Source organism: Gymnoscopelus braueri, assembly GCF_963280865.1.
Source record: "Gymnoscopelus braueri genome assembly, chromosome: 24".
Lineage (NCBI taxonomy): Eukaryota > Metazoa > Chordata > Actinopteri > Myctophiformes > Myctophidae > Gymnoscopelus > Gymnoscopelus braueri.
The window spans coordinates 27,124,543-27,143,366 of record NC_137626.1 but is presented as its reverse complement, the minus strand read 5'-3'; the positions used below and the strand labels follow the sequence as shown (position 1 = coordinate 27,143,366).

Here is an 18,824-nt window from a genome sequence, read left to right as displayed (position 1 = left end):
TACATTATTAAAAGACATGCATTACTTGAAAATAGCTTATGCAAGCTCAGAACTCAGTTGCATCATGATGCATTGTGAGCTTGTAGATCAACAATTTTGAAAACTTTTTTTTCCAGTAGGCTACATTTTGATGCCAACACTTTTGTACTTTTACTCAAGTTAAATCTTGATTACAGGACTTTTACAAGTTGGAGTATTTCTACATTGTTGTATTGCTACTTTTACCTAAGTAAAAAAAACAGTACAATTCTGTGAGTGCAATTCTTGCAAAGCCTGTGTCACATTCAGGTCACATCACAGAGGGCCTTGTTAATTGACTTTTACAAGAGGACAACAAAACAGTAGTCACACATGTGGATCTCAGGTTTCAGCCAGGGGCCTCCTCCAGTCCTCCTCCTCCCAGCCTCCTCCCTCCTTGAAAGAAGGGGGTGTGGTGAGGAGGAGGACAAGAAGAATCACGACTCAGAAATCCTTCAGGATCTCCCCACCGGCCTCTTGTTTGTTTGTTGTTTGGGACCCCGACACACGACAAGGGTCACAGTCACACACATGAGTCTTCTTCGGTCCACAGACCACCGGATGGATCAGGGTTCGAGTCTTGAGAGAACCAAACGTCAGTTCATTTCAGTTGGTTGGTGATGAGACGCACGTGAGCATCATCAATCTAATTAAAGAAACCTGGTGAACTGAACGGGCTGCAGTCACAAGGTGAGTTTGGGAAACTTTTTTTTCAAGAATTTTAAAATATTAAAAAAATATATCAGGTGAGTTTGTTTGGGAGATTATTATTTTTATTTTTTTTAAGAAATGTGTTATTTCAACAGGTTTCTTTTAATTGGGTAATACTTTTCCATCAAAGTTTACTCTGTGAATAGTCGTTTCACAGAGTAAACTTTGATGGAAAAGTCATTAGTCATTTAAAATTGACTAATTTGCTCAACATGTAGGCACTAGTCCACTGTCTGCCTGTGTGATGATGAAACGCTACCGAGCTCCAACGTGTAGCATACCTGTCTCACGTTAAAGTGATACAAACTCATAAGTGTCATTTCTATCAAGTTAATCACTTAAAGAAGACCGTGTCTTGTGTTTAAAGTGATATAAACTCTAAATAGTGTTGTTTCTATCAAGTTAATCACTTAATGGCCGTGTCTTGTGTTTTGTACGTTGTGTTTCACCCCCAAAAAGTCGACGTTTTGTCGAGGAATTGCATCACCCCCCCCAGTTCAATCGACTTTACACTCCGTCGCTTCTCGGGAATAGCCGATTTACAAGCTCGCACTGAAGATGGGACACGTCGTTGTGAGCTTGTAGATCTGCTATTTTTCGTTTATTGTACAGCGAGTTCACTCTCTGCAGCAACGTGCGTTTGGATACTCCTTAAAGGTATGTGCCAGAACTTAGGTCCCATCATGCAAAACCAATATAAACTTTTAGAAAGCATTGTTTCAGTGGACATTTAGTGTTTATATTATATTGGGAGTGCAATGTGCATGAGGACTGCATGCATGATGTGCCCAGTGGTGTAAAGTAACTCAGTACATTTACTTGCTGTGCTTGAGTACAATTTTATTTTACTTCAGTATTTACTTACACTCCACTCCATCTCGAGGCAAATATTCTACTTACTCCACTATTATTTGGTAGCTTTAGTTTCTAGTTACTTTGCAGATTTACATTTGTATCACAAAACATACATTACCCACTTCAGCCCTATATAATATATATATTTCGGCCATTTGAAAATAGCCGGTCTGCATGCTATGCATCGTGATATGCAACGCATTATGAGCTTGTAGATCGGCTATTTTCTAAAGATTTTTATACATTTGAAAACTTTCTACCGTTGGGACATTTTGATACCAATATTTTTGTACTTTTACTCAAGTACACTTTTAATTGCAGACCTTTACTTGTAACTGAGTATTTCTACAGTGCAGTCTTTTACTTGCAAAAATGTGAGTACTTCTTCCACCACTGTGTGCCCTCACAGTGCTCCCTGAACCCTAAAAATCCAGCTCTCTGCTTTTGGTTAAGAGTGGAATGTTAACTCTCCTTTTGCTCTGTCCTCAACCCCCCCTCCCCCCCAGTCTCCTCCGCAGCCTGGCCAGTCGTTAAGAAGCCAAATAGCTCGTTAACGCAAACTTTTGTTAGCTTTCCAAATGGCTCTGTGTGTTTGCTTTCACCCAGATGCTGCAAACACAGGCTACTGTTTTAAAAGGTGTCTTTGGTCAGCAGGAAGCGCATTGTGTGCCGAGTCCTCCCTCTTGTTTGTCTGTAGACAAGTTTGCATTGTCTGTTATTGCATTGTCTGTTGGCTGGCCCATGTTGAAAGAAAGCTTAACAGTGCGTGGCTTTTGTCAGTTTGAGGACAGCATGAAGGAGGCACTACTTAGTCTTTTGTGTGCATCATTCCCCACCAGACTGTATGGAAGGAGAGAGGACAGCTGATCTGAATCACAGCACACTCTGAAATCAAACCACAGTATGAAGGAATTCATCCGTGGTTCACAAGTATCCTCAATTGGCTAAGAAGTGGCGTAGTTATGTGGGACAGACAGCCCTGACAGAAAGAATAGGTAGAACTCATAATGTAGGCAAATATGTGGCCACAAAAACTTCTTACAGTGGGTATCTGCCAGTGGGGTGTGAATTTGACTCGGTACGCTGCTGAAGTTCGTAAGAGTATTGGCAAGTTCAGAGGTGAAGAAGGTGTTCGTTAAGAGCTGATAAGTAGGCTGTATCTAAATCTGAATCTGCCCTCAACATAAGCATGTACAGAAATCAGGTTTAATGCTCGGCCTTGCCTAAATCAATATGGGCCATTTTAAGTGGGATGCTTTTGACCACAGCACAGTGTCATGGGTTTCTAACGTGTAGCCCGTAGGAAGTGAAGTCTTAATCCCAACTATGAGTCGCCTCATTGTTGTCTTTTTGTGTGATTTGATAACTGCTATTATGTAACCTAGATATTATATCCCATCTATTTTGGCACTTGGGGATAGGATCACACCTGAGTCCTCTTTTTAAACAATGAGTCGATAATACCTTTCACTATGACAATGGTGTTTTTTTGGTTTGTTGCCTTTTCTTCCCATGATATTTTGTGCAACCAGGGTTTGCCCTAAAAAAATAACAGCTTGAAATGGAGACGCTTGAATATCAGATCACAGATTGTTTTCGGGAAGAAACCAAACACAGCTTGAACTGGGGCACGTGGAATTGCGTGCCATGTAAAGGGACAATCGGGACTCAGAATGTCTTTGTATTTTATTGTATTTTAAAGTTGTGTTTGACATTGGTAATATTTTGACTATGGGACATATGGGTACATGATACATAACCGGTTATCCCATTTATAATGTGATTTGGGATATGGCCCGATTCTGTATGCGTGAACACATTTGATGTCAACACAACTTTTAGCTCTTAATCATTGACTCTATGCTCACTTTGATCAGTGACCACACTTAAGTGTCCTAAACATAAACGGGGTAGATAATTGTATGGCAAAAGGGGAAACGGATGTTCCCTTTAATGTAGACACTTAGAAGTAGTCCCAAGAACTGTGCAGCTCATTGTATGCTCTCAATCATCATAGTCTGTTGAACAGCTTGAATTTAGCATTGGGTTATGTTGGCACACAAATGTCATGAATAGATTTTTGAATCTGTTACTGTTGTTCACCAGTTATGTTGATTCTAAGGGTTCACCCACCTGTTGATTCCTCATGAATTCAAATTTTTTATCTTTGTTTCATTTTTGAATTGATCAACTAAGTTGATTATGTAATTCATTTTACACACTGCAGATCTGAGAAGTTACTAGATTGATTGCTCTTTTCCTTGGCATAAACAGGCCTCTACAGTTGATTGGACAGCAGAGTTATCACGCACCATAGACTCAAGAGCAGCTACCCATTCAAACAACAAAGAAGGAAACAATGTGAATTGCCCCCATTAAATACACCAGTTTACCCCATCCACCCACCCAACCCATTTACCCCACCCAACCCATTTACCCCACATATATAGTTGCAAATTGCCAGCTAATACTTTGATGTTGGATCTAGCTGCTGAGGTCTGGATTGATGGGAAATGGCTAGAATACTGACTTCACCAGTGCTGTTGACCTCCTTTTTGTTATACTGTTCTGATTTTATTTGACGGGTTTACTAGTTTCAACCACTGACATTTGCAGAGTTTTTTTGTTTTTTTTGTTATATGAATTGTGTCCCAAAGACCCACGTTAAGCTTGCACGACATGAATTCAGCTTAACTTTTGTCATCATCACCTCTCTGTGCACTCTTGTTTTTTTCATTTTTTTTTGTTATGCATGTTAACGACTAGTATGAGACACAATCGGTCATTCCTAAAGTTTGAAGCACTGCCACAAAGCAAAACCAGACATTCCCCCAATACTAGGCAGGCAACATAACATAGTGTTTTAACATGGATCTAAATCTATTACGAGGTGCATCATTTAATCATGCGTAGCTTGCGAGCTAGTTCAGGCATATACACCCAAGAGTTTTACACACATGCCCAGGCCAGCACTATGTGGGCGATGTCTGCAACGTGTCAAGCAGCTGACCAAATAGGTGGTTTATTTAAGCTCACCTCGTTCATTTAACTTCCTCTTGGTGTCAGTGCCACTGAACGCTGTAAGTGTATGCACTTTGTTTGCTTCCAGCATCACCATTACGCTCTGAGTTCCTTAAGGGTTCTGTTTTGCCCTGGGGGGAGGGTGTTATAAATGTATATATCTTCCTGCTCTTAAATGGTTGTCTTATGTGCTGAGCAGTAGTGGTGGGAAAAACAGTTCATTTCGGTGAACGAACGATTTCGTTCAAGTTCACAGCAAAGATTCGTTCAAATGATTCGTTCACGTTCTCGTTCAGTAGCGCTTCCGGTCCCGGCGGAGCGTATGCGATGCGCTACGCTAACTGCGTGCAACTGTGTGCATCTGATCCCACTGACATGACTGCACAGTCTGTACGGAAACACAGCACTGTCATTCACGATCTAATTGCACCATCTTCTTTGTAATATAATGTGTAGAAGTAATAAATTACTGCAATATATAATGTAGTTATTTTTATTTGTCGATAATTATTTATAATAATAATTTTATACAAAGCAGCCCAAGTCCGTACACTCACATGACTATCGATTTCCAACCATGTCTTTAACTACTATTAACTTCATGAATAGTAGCTGTAGCATACTATTTGCATCTTCTACTCAAACTAAGACGTGTTAATTGACCTATCTGTCCTTTGTCTAGGACCATGCATATTTATTTCTTTTGATACTTAAATTTGGTGCTAACACTATCTGTCTTTTGTCCAGGAACAACAGTAGGCTACCTATTTCAATTCAAATAGCAATACGCATGCATGTCTATACTGGAAAACTCTACAGCAGGCTTTCTGTCTGTCTGATGGTCTGTCTGTCGCGGGAGGAATAACAGCCCGCCCGTCGTGTGTGCGGTGTGCGGGGGAGGGGGAGGGGGGGGCATGAATGAAATCTTGAACGCAACAGTTTCGAGTCATGAACGTGTTCGCTCACGGCAAAGAACTAGTTCTTATGAACGGATCGATCATGCCCGACACATCACTACTGAGCAGGGAGTAATGTATAGTGCTCTGCTATACTGAACGCCAAGATCAAATGAGTTAATCTGACAGTTCGCTATTTATGTGACTGTTGTTGAACAGTAAAAATCTGTGCTCACTTTGTTTCTCATCACCAATGTATATGTCTTTGTGCTCGTCTCTCCTCCCAGAGCTGGTTTAGAACTGTCACCTCGGCATCATGAGTTGGAGCTTCATAACCCGTTTATTGGATGAGATCTCCAACCACTCCACCTTTGTGGGGAAGGTGTGGCTCACCATGCTGCTAATATTCCGCATTGTGCTGACCGCTGTTGGAGGCGAGACCATCTACCATGATGAACAGAGCAAGTTTACATGCAACACACAACAGCCTGGATGTGAAAATGTCTGCTATGACGCCTTTGCTCCACTCTCTCATATCCGCTACTGGGCATTTCAGGTGAGCTGATTTGTATTCAGAAAACAACATGCTGGAAATCTGTAGGACTTTGACTGGTTGCTATGGTAATATAGAGCTTTTTGACAAAAGTATCATTTACAGCACCTTTTTTAAATGGCCTTTTCAGCGCTAGATGCAGTACCGGTATTTGAATTTTCTGGCTATTTAGACATGGCTTGAGATAAGCGAACAGAGATCATTTATTTTGGCTTGAGAGAAAATATTTTCTTCTAAATTGTGCTTATTTTGCAGGTTCATTCATCGAGAAGTGAATGTAAAATAGTTTTGGTCAACCTTGGCATCCATGTTAAAGTGGTTAAAACACAGAAATAAAAGTTCACTCGTTATATAACTAAAATTGATCTATGAATTGCGTCTATCCAGGTCATCATGATTACCACACCCACCATCATGTATCTCGGTTTCGCCATGCACAAGATCGCCCGCATGGGAGACAGCGACTACAGGCCCCTCCACCGTGCGCGCAAGAGGATACCCATAGTGAACAGCAGGCCGGACCGAGACTATGAGGAGGCGGATGACGGTGAGGACGACCCCATGATGGCTGAGGAGATTGAGCATGAGAAGGAGAAAGCGCCACCTGCAGCAAGTAAGATGGAACATTCTCAACTCCAGTAGAAGTGGTTCATTGTCAGCACAGAGATTCCTGGTTTAACCACTGTAATCCTGGCGTCCCCATTTTTAGCTAATTCTCAATTTCTTTCCCCTAATTTAGCTATTTGTCATATGGCAATGTACATTGACCAATTATTTGTATACAAACTTTGTATGGGCACACAGATTGCATGTAAGCATAAAGGTGAATGAAACAACAATTATCCAGGTCCGAAGTTTCTGATCGCGTGTCTGTCTTCCAAGGTGCGACGAAGCATGACGGCCGGCGTCGGATCCAACGTGACGGCCTGATGAAGGTCTACGTGTGCCAGCTGCTGTCGCGTGCGTCCTTCGAGGCGGCCTTCCTCTTTGGCCAGTACACCCTGTATGGCTTCGAGGTGATGCCCTCATACATCTGCACACGTGATCCCTGCCCACACACGGTGGACTGTTTCATCTCGCGACCCACAGAGAAGACCATCTTCTTGCTCATCATGTACGTGGTTTCTTTCCTCTGCCTGCTCTTCACCTGCCTCGAACTGGTACACCTGGGCGTAGGGGGCCTTCGTGATACCTTCCGCCGCCGCGCCACTCTCAGGTCGCACCCGCGACCTCCTGCCCCGTCCACACGGCGCCCGGGCCAGCTTGTCACGGGCACGGCCCCTCCGGAGTACCACGCGGTCACGAAGAAGGATCTCTGCGGCAAGCTGAGGGAAGGAGGGTCCCTGGGGGACTCGGGGAGGGCGAGCCCACCGCCCAGGGAGCTGGAGAGGATGCGACACATGAAAATGGCCCAGCAGCACCTGGACCTGGCCTACCAGATAGAGGAGGGGAGCCCATCACGCAGCAGCAGCCCTGAGGTCAACGCTGCAGCGCAGGCCGCTGCTGATCAGAACCGGCTGAACTTCGCCCACGAGAAACTAGGAGAATCCAGCGATAAAGGTACAGCTAATATTTATCGTAAATGCCCTGCTTCTTCATATAAGAGTGTTGAGCAAAAGTAGCCGATCTACAAGCTTACAATGTGTTGTGAGCTTGTGGATTGCTATTTTCGCAATGTGAGAGGTTTGTGAGCTTGTGACGAATTATCCAACTGCTATTTGGAACACATGTTCTCTTTTTGTTTCCTTAAAAGTATCTGTTTTAGACTGTTCCCTCCCACAGTGACGATATAGTAGACAAATCAAAGCGCTTTATACAAAACATTAAAATGGTTATTAAAGAGTTAAAATAATGCTTCAATCTGTAACCTTTATGTACTACCTTCAGGCAATACTACTTATCAACCAGTAGGTGTCCTACCCGACACCAGGATCTACATTAACATTAAAATTAAACTACAGTGCAGCACAAGGGGAAAAAATTGCTCTGTAAAAAGCATCAGCAGAAGAAAGGTTACTACAGAGTTGTAATAGACCTGCAGTTTTCTAGTAGTTTGTTCCAGATACAGTATGTGCTGTATGAAAGCAGAACACTGCTTCTCTACATTTAGCATTGACTAAAAGGCATTTGTTTTCTATTGAAGTATCCGCAAGAAGAATTGACCATGCATTTCTACTACTGTGGTTGTCATTGTTTTTTTTTGGTGGGGGTGGGTGTTTCATCCGTTAAACACATAAAGGGGTAGTTCACCCAAAAAATGACATTCTACCAATTACACACCCCATGAAGCCTTGAATTCATGGAGATTTGTTTGTCTGTTAGTAGGAGACTGTTTTGAGTCTCCGAGCCTCTGCCGGTCATCAAATTATTGTCTTAGGAATGCAACCAAAAAACCATGAATTCAAGGCTTCATGGGGTGTGTAATTGATAGAAAATATGACATTCTTTGGGTGAACTACTCCTTTAAGCACTATATGCTTTGTTGTATGAGGAATAGTGAACATACCCTATCTACAAGGTCACAACGAGTCCCATCGCAATTTGTTATGAGCTTGTAGATTTGCTGTTTCACTATTTTTGAAAATGGAAGAAAAATATGGGCACCACGTTTTAATTGGTGTAGCCCTAACCCCACAGTAGCCACCCTGTTTTCTGTCTGTTTAAAATGCAGTGTGATGTACAGGAGAGAGATCGTCGAGTTTGGCATTTCAGTTTTCTAATGATTCCCTCTTCTTTCCTAGGAGTACATGCCTGAGCGTGCTTCCTGACTCAGACGTCTGTCTTGTCATTTCTACTGGCCCTGGACATATGGGGGAAGCACATATGGGAATGCAGTCAGACCACTGAGAGCGACTGAAAGTGTGTGTGTGTGTGTGTGCTTGTGCGTGTGTCTGGGTTTGTTAGTGGATGAAATAAATAAATATGCCTTGTCAGTATTAAAGGGCCAATATAAAAAAGGAAAGAGGAAAAAAACGAGACTCAAATCTGAGCTTGCGTTTGTACACAACGCCACAACTCTAAACTTGAACTTCTGCCAAATACTTTGGTCTCGAGTTTCAGCTTGCCGGTCCACACCCACACCTTGACAGTACCCGACTGCCCGTAGCTGCGTTCTGGTCTACACCCTCTTTTATTTCAATCCCATTCTTTCATTTTTTTGGCCAACGTTCTCATGCAGTAATCCTAGTGTTCATTGGAAACCTTACGTTCACCTGATCTTCAAACTGTTGTGATCTAATTGTACGTTGTGATCTAATTGTACTTTGTTCAAACTGTTGTGATCTAATTGTACGTTGTGATCTAATAGTACTTTGTTCTTCTTAACAGTCTTCCTAATGAAAGGGGTTTCATTGTCATTTGTATTGTCTGGAAGCGTTCATTGCACACTGTTAAGGCTTGTTGCTGGCCGTAAATGGGACCAAAAAGAATGCTGTTTTTGTTTTTGTGCGTGCACGGACATGGGCTGAGTATGCAGGAAGGACCAAGTTTAATGGCAGTGATTTAATTTGTTTCTTTCTTTACTTAATTGATTATTGTTCGCCATTGTTTCACTGAGATCCAAGCCGTTACTTTTGTTCAAATTAGCCAAAACGTTTACCTGGGAAATGCTTGAATTGTGTAATGTCTACCAATGTTTTTTTTCTTAGATCATTACTTTTTCTTTTGGGTTTGCCACATTTCATGACATATTCCATATTACTTAAATCAATAGCTTGGTATCTGACACTTGACTGTTTCGTCAAGCACCAAAGGTTAACATTTAAAGTGTAGACAGCATCTACCTTATAGTTTCTCACAGTAAACGTCACTATATTGGAATGTCATTTATTTCAAAGGACTGCAGGGGAAGAAATCAGCACTTTAACATTTGCATAACTTGGTACGTGTACTTTATAAACCATTACCTGCAAAAAAATAAGCATTTCCCCATGTCATTCTAAACCTTACATTAAAGTTTGCTGACCACAAGAATAGACTGTAATCCTGTGACGTATTGTTTCCAGCCGTACCTTCTGGTCAGTTAGGCTGTGCCTTGTCCCAGAAATCTGTTTTTGTGTTTTCTTTTGTTCTGTTGAATGCATGCTCGCATGCATTTTGTAAGATGAAGTTAGAGCAGAGGATCAGAGAAATGCCTTAAGCCTTTGTTTAAATATGAGACGAGCACCCCCTGTTGGCTGTTTAGTTATGATTTGTTTGTTTATTGCAGAGAAAAGCGCGATTGATACTTTGTCGTACGATGATGTCTGGCTCTGAAGATGGCCAATGTACAAGCTTGCATGTCACAAACGCTCTTTTAGTTGTCCTTTTGGCACACCTGCAATGGACAGGTGCGTAGGAGTAGGCAGTCGCATGAAGAGCAAAAAAGGAATCCTGCACACTGTCTTCAGCCCAAAAAAATTAATAAAGATAACGTTTTGGTCTCTTGGACCTTCCTCCGGTATACCGGATGACGGTCCAAGATACATTTCGGTCTCTTGGCCCTTCATCAGGTATACCGGATGACGGGCCGAGCGACCCAAATATATCTTCCAACTGTTTTGGCTGCAAGTGAAGATTGCGTGACTTCTTTTTTGCTCTTCTCATGGCGAATGCTCGTTTAACTCTTAAAATAACCTTTAAACAGATGGAAAGAGCTGTCCATTTAACTGATTTGTACATTTCTGAAATGAGAAGCAGATGGAGCATATCGGTGTGAGATGAGCACTGAAACACGCAGCTTTGCAGTGCATCAGTCAGTGGCAGAGCGTTGTAGCCGGTTGTCATGGATATGGGTGAGCTCTTAACTATTTTTGGTGCGTCACACAATCATACGACGGGAGTATAAATTAAGGCACTACGATGATGAGACTGGTGTAGACCTTCCTGTAATCATCTCTTCCAGTTCTACTCCTGACATTCCAAATTAAACTACATACTGCTTTGACGTGATGTTTATTTTTTTTGTTTTTCCTCTTCTGCGCATTTTGTAGTTTTGTAACTAGAGATTATTTTGTTAAGAGAAAATAAAAATTTGAATGAAATTGTCTTGGTTTGTTATATTTCAAGGCACTTGACGACTAATTTTCACAAATTTCTTTGTTAAACTGCTAATCAAAAGGGATCAATTAAGTTTTATTGCTTTACCAGTTAAGCCAATAAAATACTCAAAGTGCTGTTGTAATTACTGTACTTTTGAGGATACATTTTAACTATATAAATGCTAAATTATTAATGTGTTAACCTCTTTATGCTACCATTCATTGTGACTTTGGTTGTCCTAATGACATATTCTCCATCTTAATGATTTGAATTGAGGTAAGCTACATTTTACATGCTGGCTGTTGCCAGGCTCTCATCAGCAGATGGTCACACCATAAATGTAGCCAACACTGCCCTCTAAAGGTGTAGTGCAAGTAAGACATACAAGCCATTTTCAGTGGTGGAAAAAATATTCACATGTTTTACCTGACTAAAAGACAAAGTATCAATACTGCAGTGTAGAAATACTGTTACAAGTAAAAGTACGGGTAATCAAAATGTACTTGAGTAAAAGTACAAAAGTATTGGCATCAAAATGTACTTTTAAGTACCAAAGTAGAAAGTACTCATTATGCAGAATGTCCCATTTCGCAAATTTTCAAATGTATACAAATCTTTTGAAAATGGCAGATCTACAAGCTTACAATGCATTGTGAGCTTGTAGATCGGCTATTTTCAAATAGCCAAAGTTTAAATGGGGGTGAAGTGGTTAACGTATTGTAGTAATACAAATCTATAAGTAACTTAAAGTTTTCAAATCATTCTAGAGGAGTAAAACGATATTTGCTTCTGAGATGTAGAAGTAAAAGTATTGGAAATACTTTACTTAAGTACAGTTAAGTAAATGTACTTGATTACTTTACACTACTGATGGTTTTATTGTATTTCTTTATTGAGATAGACTGTACTGTCTGTGTACTGCATGTATAGTGATACAACCGTGAAACTGATCAAAATAGCCATTCGTGTTTTTCTAGTTGAATGTAATTGGACATGTAATGGTGAAGATTAACTATCAATTATTTAGCTTGGGACTCCCTGGGACTCCCTGGACCCCCCTCAGGGACCCCTGGTGGTGCCCGACCCCACATTGAGAACCACTGATCTAGCCTATAATAGCTTGAGGAGCCGTTCAATGGACAGGTGGCGCCATCTTGAGAGGTTTTCGATTGCGTGATGTCACGTTCTCAGTGGTGGAAAAAGCATTCACATTTTTACTTAAAGTATCAATACTGTAATGTAAAAACACACTGTTACAAGCAAAAGTCCTGTAATCAAAATTTAATTCAAAAAGTACAAAAGTATTGCCATCAAAATATTCTTAATGTAAAAGTAGTCATTATGCCTAAAATGTATAAAAGCATTTCGAAAATAGCAGATCTACATGCGACGTGCTGTGAGCTTGTAGACCGACTAGCCAAAGTTTAAATAGGGCTGAAGTGGTTACTGTATGTTTTGTAATACTAATCAAAATATACAAAGTAACTGAAGTTAAAAAGTACAATATTTACCTCTGAGATGTAGTGGAGCAAAAGTACTGAAAAATTGAAATACTCCAGTAAAATAAAAGTGCTGAAAATTAGCATTCAAGTACAGTACTTGAGTACATGTACTTAGTTACTTTCCACCACTGCTCTTTCTAGATTGGAAGATGATTTGCCTTTATGACTTAAGTAATAAAATGACTACTCAACCTTAAAGTCAATGGATTTTGTAAAGGCTTGTGCTTCAGTTTGTAATTAGTGATTTTGTAAAAATGATATCTATCTATTTTAAGCAATCATTCAGCATGCACACAAAACCTAGATACAGGTGCACTCTTCTGCTATGATGTTGGGCAGGGTCTCGTATTTGAAGGAGTACCCTCCATCTGATGTGGTGGTGATCCTCAGTGACTTCATGGTCCCAGGGACCGGCGCGCAGCACTGCTTGATCCCCAACATGGAGGTGGCGCGGTCCCACGCCGAGCAGTTCCCCACACAGTACTGGAACGTCAGCACTTTGGGATGCACAATCCAGTTGTCCCAGCCCAGCTCCTCAAAGTTGATCTCGATGTCCTCCCGGTTACAGTCGCTGTGCTGCGGTCTGTCCTGTGAGGGGCGCTGTAGCAAGTCCATGGCGGAGGGCGACCAGGGGATGGGGCCGGCCGCACGGCGCGCCGGCGAGCGGTCGGGGCCGCCTCGGGGGCCGGCGTGAAGGTGAAGGAAAGGCAGCTTGTCCGATTCGTTGGCGTGGCACTCGCAGGCCGTGCAGCGCACCTGCAGCACAAACGGTCCTTCTGAGACGGAGGCTCGGAGGTCCCGCCCCAGGTGGTAGGTGACCCAGCCGTCCGAGGTCGTCCTGGATGGAGCCTCGGCTGCCTGATGTAGTCGCTGCTCTGCAGTGAGAATGAACAGAGGGGCGGAGGAGTTGGACGCGGCTCCTTCCCCCGCATAGAACCAGAAATGGGCCGAGGTGACCAAGGACTCCTGGCTGTTCAGGGACGGCTGAAAGTAATATGTGAAACAGCTGGAGGAGGTGGTGTCCTCGGAGCCGGGGAGCGAGTCTGAAAGATTAGAACATGAAGCAAAAGGGCGGTTTTATTACAAATTGGTACACATGCAGTAAAGGCTTATAAGACAAAGCTTCTCACCAGCACTAGGGAAGACGATAATCTGAGATGTTTGCGAGGGCTGGTGGTGTTGGTGCTGGTGCCGGTCAACCATGTATGCCCTGGATGACCTTGTGTGCCGTTGCCTGGCGTCTGACTGCGCCGTGTCCCCATCTGGTCCCTGCATGCCGGGCACGGGGGGCCGCTGGAGGCCCAAGCCCTGCAGCACCCGGTCCTTGAACCAGGCCAACACAACGTCACGAGGTGGCTCGTCACCTCCTGTGCAGGACTGTGTCAAGGTAGTGGTCCACACGGAGCTTAGGAGAAGCACGACGCAGGACAGGTGCTGAAGCCTCAACATAGTTAGAAAATGACTTCCACTCGTCTCAAAGTCCAAATAAAAAGGAAGTTTGTAGGTCCAAATGCTTCGATCTGTTTTGAATACAGCAAGAAAACGAAGCATGGATCGGCCAAGTAATGACCAGAAAGCCTGTTTCAAAGAATAAATGAGTCCAAACTTTCTCTCACAGACCTATCGCAGTTGTTTTTTCTCTCACAAAGTCACTCCTCAATGCTTTTATTTTAGCTTATTCTGCTGAAATAACCTGTAGGCCTCCAGCTGTCCCTCCCTAACTCTGTGACGTGATTGTTTGGGTAACTTCTGCCGTTATCTGTGTGTTTGGGCATGAATGAGCGCGACTACAGACTGGGTCATTATTGTGTTGCCAGTGGACAGAAAGGAGGCTTGCACATGCTGACCTTGAGCACTGTTCCGTGACTGTTTCACACAGTGTACTGAAGGGAATGTGTCTGGTCCCTGTTAATTAATTAAATATGAACTGAGTGGTTAATTAAAGCCCTGTAGAAAATATCTTTATTCTGCTTTTTGAAATGGGAAGGTTTCCCCCCCCAACTTTTCCATCACCTCCAATGAAATTGTTTACATTTTTACAAGGCACGGTAAAACTAAATATTAAGGAAGAAAACCTTTTTGCTGGCCATTTTTTAAATAATTTATTTTGATGAGCTTCTAGCAAACATGCAGTTGTTCTGCAGCAAATATTTATTATTTTGTTCAAAACTCAGTTTCGTCTTCAAGTCAAACATTATGCCAAATGATTGTATATTTCCTTTTATGACCCACAACGCGCTATGAGCTTGTAGATCTGCGATTCCATCTCATTTCCTCTCTGCCTACACAATAAAGTGTTCATTTAAAACACTCTCAGAGTTAAATTAACACTCAGGATTTTACTTTGTAGATGTCTTTCCCACTGGCAAATTCATTTTCATAGTGGAGTGTTTTTCAAAGTTGAATGTTAAAGGGCAGGTTTTTCTGTTATTTCAAACGGTCAAAGGAAACCTTGAAACCTGCTGTGAAAGTTTGTTTTGAACCAAGCTGCCATGTGAAGAGAACTGCTGAATAAAACACCCTTGTGGGAAAAGGGAAGCTTCATTCCAGAGGGAGATAAAACTTAGGATGTAACACAGTCTAACAAATGTGACTGATAGTACTGTATAACATGAAAAAAAAACAAAAAAAACACCAGGCCTTGATTAATAACATAATGCCACTTGTGCGTGTGTGTGTGTGTGTGTGGGGGAATATATCTGAAAATCTCTTTTGTCACACATAATTATTGTCTCCGCCAGGCCGTAGGCATGGGGAGACTATGTTTTGCACCCTGTCCGTCTGTGGACAGCTAATCTCCGGCACCGTTGGCTTGATCGAAGCGAAACTGTGCGCACACACTCCCTGGATGCCAGAGCAGAATCTCTGGCCCAAATCTTTCACATGGCCCTGTTATAGCGCCACTAGGAGGCAGTTTTTTGCAAAAAAAAAATTGACATAACTCCGACAGATTTTGTCCAAACATCACGCAAATGGGTACACAGTTTCTCTATAGTCATTAAACGAAACGGGTCTTTCAGATTTTTCATATTCCATCCTGATTGGCTAAGATTGGCTTCCAAAGTTTGCAGGAGTGCTCCGTTTTGAACAAAATGCTTCAAATCATGAACACAATGTGCGGTTTCCGTGAAAATGTTCAAATCAGCCTCATGGTGGCGCTATAACAGGCCGATTCACGTTTTTACCTATAACTGCACGATCTGTGTAAAACTTTGTATGCACATTCCCTAGAGGCCAAAGAAAAACGTTTGCCCTGCATTTTGCAGGAGTGGCCCGTTCTGAACAAAATGCCGCACATCATGAATGCAGTGTCCGATTGCGGTGAAACTTTGCACGCAAATTCGCACTTCGTTGAGGAACAAATGCCGCACTCACTTTTAACATTGCCCTGTTATAGCGCCACCAGGAGGCCGATATTTGCCGAACATTGCTGGCCCACAATAACCTACCTGACCTAGCGGAGACCTGTGCTCCGAGGAGCACTTTTTCTAGTTATATCATATTATCATCACCCAGAATTAATCTTTGCTTATCCATCTGAGGGTTAATATGCCTGCCGAGGGCAGATGATGGGCAATGATGAATGCATGGCGATCATTTGCAGGGTAACATTTTTTTTTTCTTTTACATTTTCTTTTGAAAATAGCAGGTGTACGTGTTGTGATGCAATGTGTTGTGAGATTGTAGATTGGCTATTTACACTTTTGTAAGTATAGGGCTTAAGTAGATAAATTGTGGAGCCTTTAACCATTAAATGCTCCACAAGTAAGTAAGTAAGGAAGTAGCCGTGGCTCGAGCCATGTGGCTAATGGGTCAGAAGCCTATCTCCTGTTTCTGTAGCATGAGGCAGCATGATGTAGGCCTACAAGTAGACCCCCTGGACTTGACACTACTATGTCGCACTCACAGGGACTTACCCCCAGAACAAACCTTGAAGCTGAGTGCCAAACAGGGAGGCATTGTGTTAAATTTGTATAGTCTTAGCCTAGGTATGACTTGGCCAGAAATTGAACCCTGACATCTGCAGTCTCAGGGCAGACACTCTAACCACAAGCCACAAGGCCACTGTGCTGGGCTCCATAGGACGCTGCAAATACAGTAGGCTACAAATGTTCATATTGCTTCCTTAAACCTTACATCAGGATACACTCACTAAGATTCAATGAAACCTCTCCTCTATGGGGTGAAACTAGATTTAGCACTTAGCTGTTCTTCCTGGTACTGAACGTAATACTGCCATAGCAGACATGCGGTCTGCATCATGGCTAATACACTGTAATGTCAATTACTTCAGAACACCAATGGGTGGGGTATTGCGGAAAGTCACTGAGTCACTCACATTCTGTATGTGCCTCTAGGCGGTTTGGTATAATGTCTGGAAAGTCTAATAAGACAGGTATTATCTATCTGCCCATAACTCAACTTTTTATTCTAGTAAGCAATGGTCATGAACAGCTGGCTATATCTGCCATATTTACAACATACAATAAATAAATAAATGTTTATTTGGTAAGCTTAAAAATGCTAGGTTTTGATACTGTGAGTTGAATTGGATAAATTCAGTATGTAGATGAACATCTAGCCATAAAGCTTATTCAGTATTTCAAACTTGTCTAGCCCTGAAACATGACGCTTGTATACAAGCGTCATGTGAACCATGGCTAAAACTTGTCATATACTGTATAAGGGAGGAAATGAGACCAATTTGCACCCTGACTCCAGAAACGGATCATCCGACCTTGGAAAAAGAGAGAAACAACAACAACAACAACATTGTAGTCCTGTCTTCATTGCCTGGATAATGTGTGCAACATAATGGAAAGCTCAGAATTGTGCCCAGTGCCCAGAGTTATATTGTCCACTAGAGGGCGTCCAAGGCCCAATTTAGGTTTGTTCACTTGTTCTCTGCTCACTAATGATTAGAGATTTAGAGGTTAGGTTTAGATGTTCGGTTGGAATTTCAACACAGCATTTTAGTTTTGAGAGAGAGAGAGAGAGAGAGAGAGAGAGAGAGAGAGAGAGAGAGAGAGAGAGAGAGAGAGAGAGATTTTCAGTGTGCCGGGATAAAACAGCTTTCTGTAGTCTTGTTGTAGCCTAGTTCAAATTGTCTAACTTTTCGCTATTTTCAGTGTGCCGGGATAAAACTGCTTTTAGTCTCGTTGTAGCCTAGTTCAAATTTTCTAACTTTTCAGGCCACGACCCCCCAAAATAATCAAATTTGAACTGAGGACCCCCACCCTGACAAGCACTTGGAATTGTAGGCATTAAAACGGCAGCAATGAAAATGCTCGTAATGAGATGGAAACCACCTCACCATAAGCTTAGTATTCATCGTTGGAAGCTACCCTTCTACGAAGTCTTGAGATTGGAGGTACACAGGGAGCAAGGACGGAATTGATCCAAACATTACTTACTCCGGCCCAGAAGGTTAAATCAGTACTCCACTAGGTTGAACACCTGTACTTTGGCATCAGAGATAGAGCAATAAGCATGTTTATTCCCCCTTTTTTTGTTTTGTTTTTCCATAAGCAGGGTTAGAGGGTATCAACAACATAATTATGATTTGTTTTGGTTTTCATTTCATTGTATTATTTAGAAACATTGTGTTAAATATACGTATATACATCATGATTTTTCCTGTAATGTCTACGCGAACCCGGGGGTCTGGTGAGGAGGTTAAGAAGCGGCCTGGGTTGTTCTGCAACCACAGGACCACCAGATCAGAGGAAGAGACTGTTATTATTTCTAGCAGGAAAACTATAGAGTACATGAGTACATTAATGACCACTGACGGACAATCTATGTACTGAAAAGATACACTTCTGTAAGCTACTGTGGGATTGTCTGAACTGTTTGCCCATACACAGTGATATAATGTAATGTCTCTCCCCTTTGAAAAGCTTTTAGAAAATAAAATACAAAGTTGGTCACAAAAAACTAAAGAAAGTCATAATCGTTTCCATATATTATTCCATATCCAGACAATTTGATTGTTGAAGGAGTCTTTATGTCAGTTTTGGACTATGGTGATGTCATTTATAGAAATGCTGCCTCTACCACTCTTTTACCCATAGACACAGTTTATCACTCAGCACTTAGATTTAGTATTACTGGTGAAAGCTACGGCACTCACCATTGTATCCTCTACAAAGTAGGTTGGTCTTCCCTCTCAGAGAGGAGAAATAGGCACTGGTATCAGTTTATTTTTAAGGCTAATGTTTGCTATTGATGGGAAGTTACCACCATATA

General features: G+C 42.0%; 2 protein-coding genes across 3 annotated transcripts; one reads left to right on the top strand and one right to left on the bottom strand.

Annotated features, from left to right (window-relative positions):
• The first annotated feature begins 461 nt into the window (after positions 1-461).
• On the top strand, positions 462-11,075 carry LOC308080444 (gap junction gamma-1 protein-like). 2 transcript variants are annotated; one of them, XM_080422331.1, is made up of 5 exons: positions 462-708; positions 5,789-6,057; positions 6,442-6,667; positions 6,937-7,614; positions 8,796-11,075. In XM_080422331.1, the coding sequence occupies exons 2-5, from the start codon at positions 5,818-5,820 to the stop codon at positions 8,807-8,809; spliced, it is 1,158 nt and encodes a 385-aa protein (XP_080278457.1). In that variant the 5' UTR covers positions 462-708; positions 5,789-5,817; the 3' UTR covers positions 8,810-11,075. The 2 variants fall into 2 exon arrangements, with proteins under 2 accessions (XP_080278457.1, XP_080278458.1); XM_080422332.1 differs by lacking the exon at positions 462-708 and adding an exon at positions 1,241-1,386.
• Positions 11,076-12,875: 1,800 nt separating this feature from the next.
• inha (inhibin subunit alpha) lies at positions 12,876-14,024 on the bottom strand (the record flags this gene model as incomplete). Its single annotated transcript, XM_080422445.1, has 2 exons — positions 12,876-13,618; positions 13,706-14,024. The coding sequence occupies 2 exons, from the start codon at positions 14,022-14,024 to the stop codon at positions 12,876-12,878; spliced, it is 1,062 nt and encodes a 353-aa protein (XP_080278571.1).
• Positions 14,025-18,824: the final 4,800 nt, after the last annotated feature.

Bases quoted from the DNA above. Each gene is read 5' to 3' on its own strand.
- LOC308080444 (XM_080422331.1), top strand. From the start codon at position 5,818: ATGAGTTGGAGCTTCATAACCCGTTTATTGGATGAGATCTCCAACCAC. The intron at 6,058-6,441 runs GTGAGCTGATTT...GCGTCTATCCAG, and splicing joins TCCGCTACTGGGCATTTCAG to GTCATCATGATTACCACACC. The intron at 6,668-6,936 runs GTAAGATGGAAC...CTGTCTTCCAAG, and splicing joins GAAAGCGCCACCTGCAGCAA to GTGCGACGAAGCATGACGGC.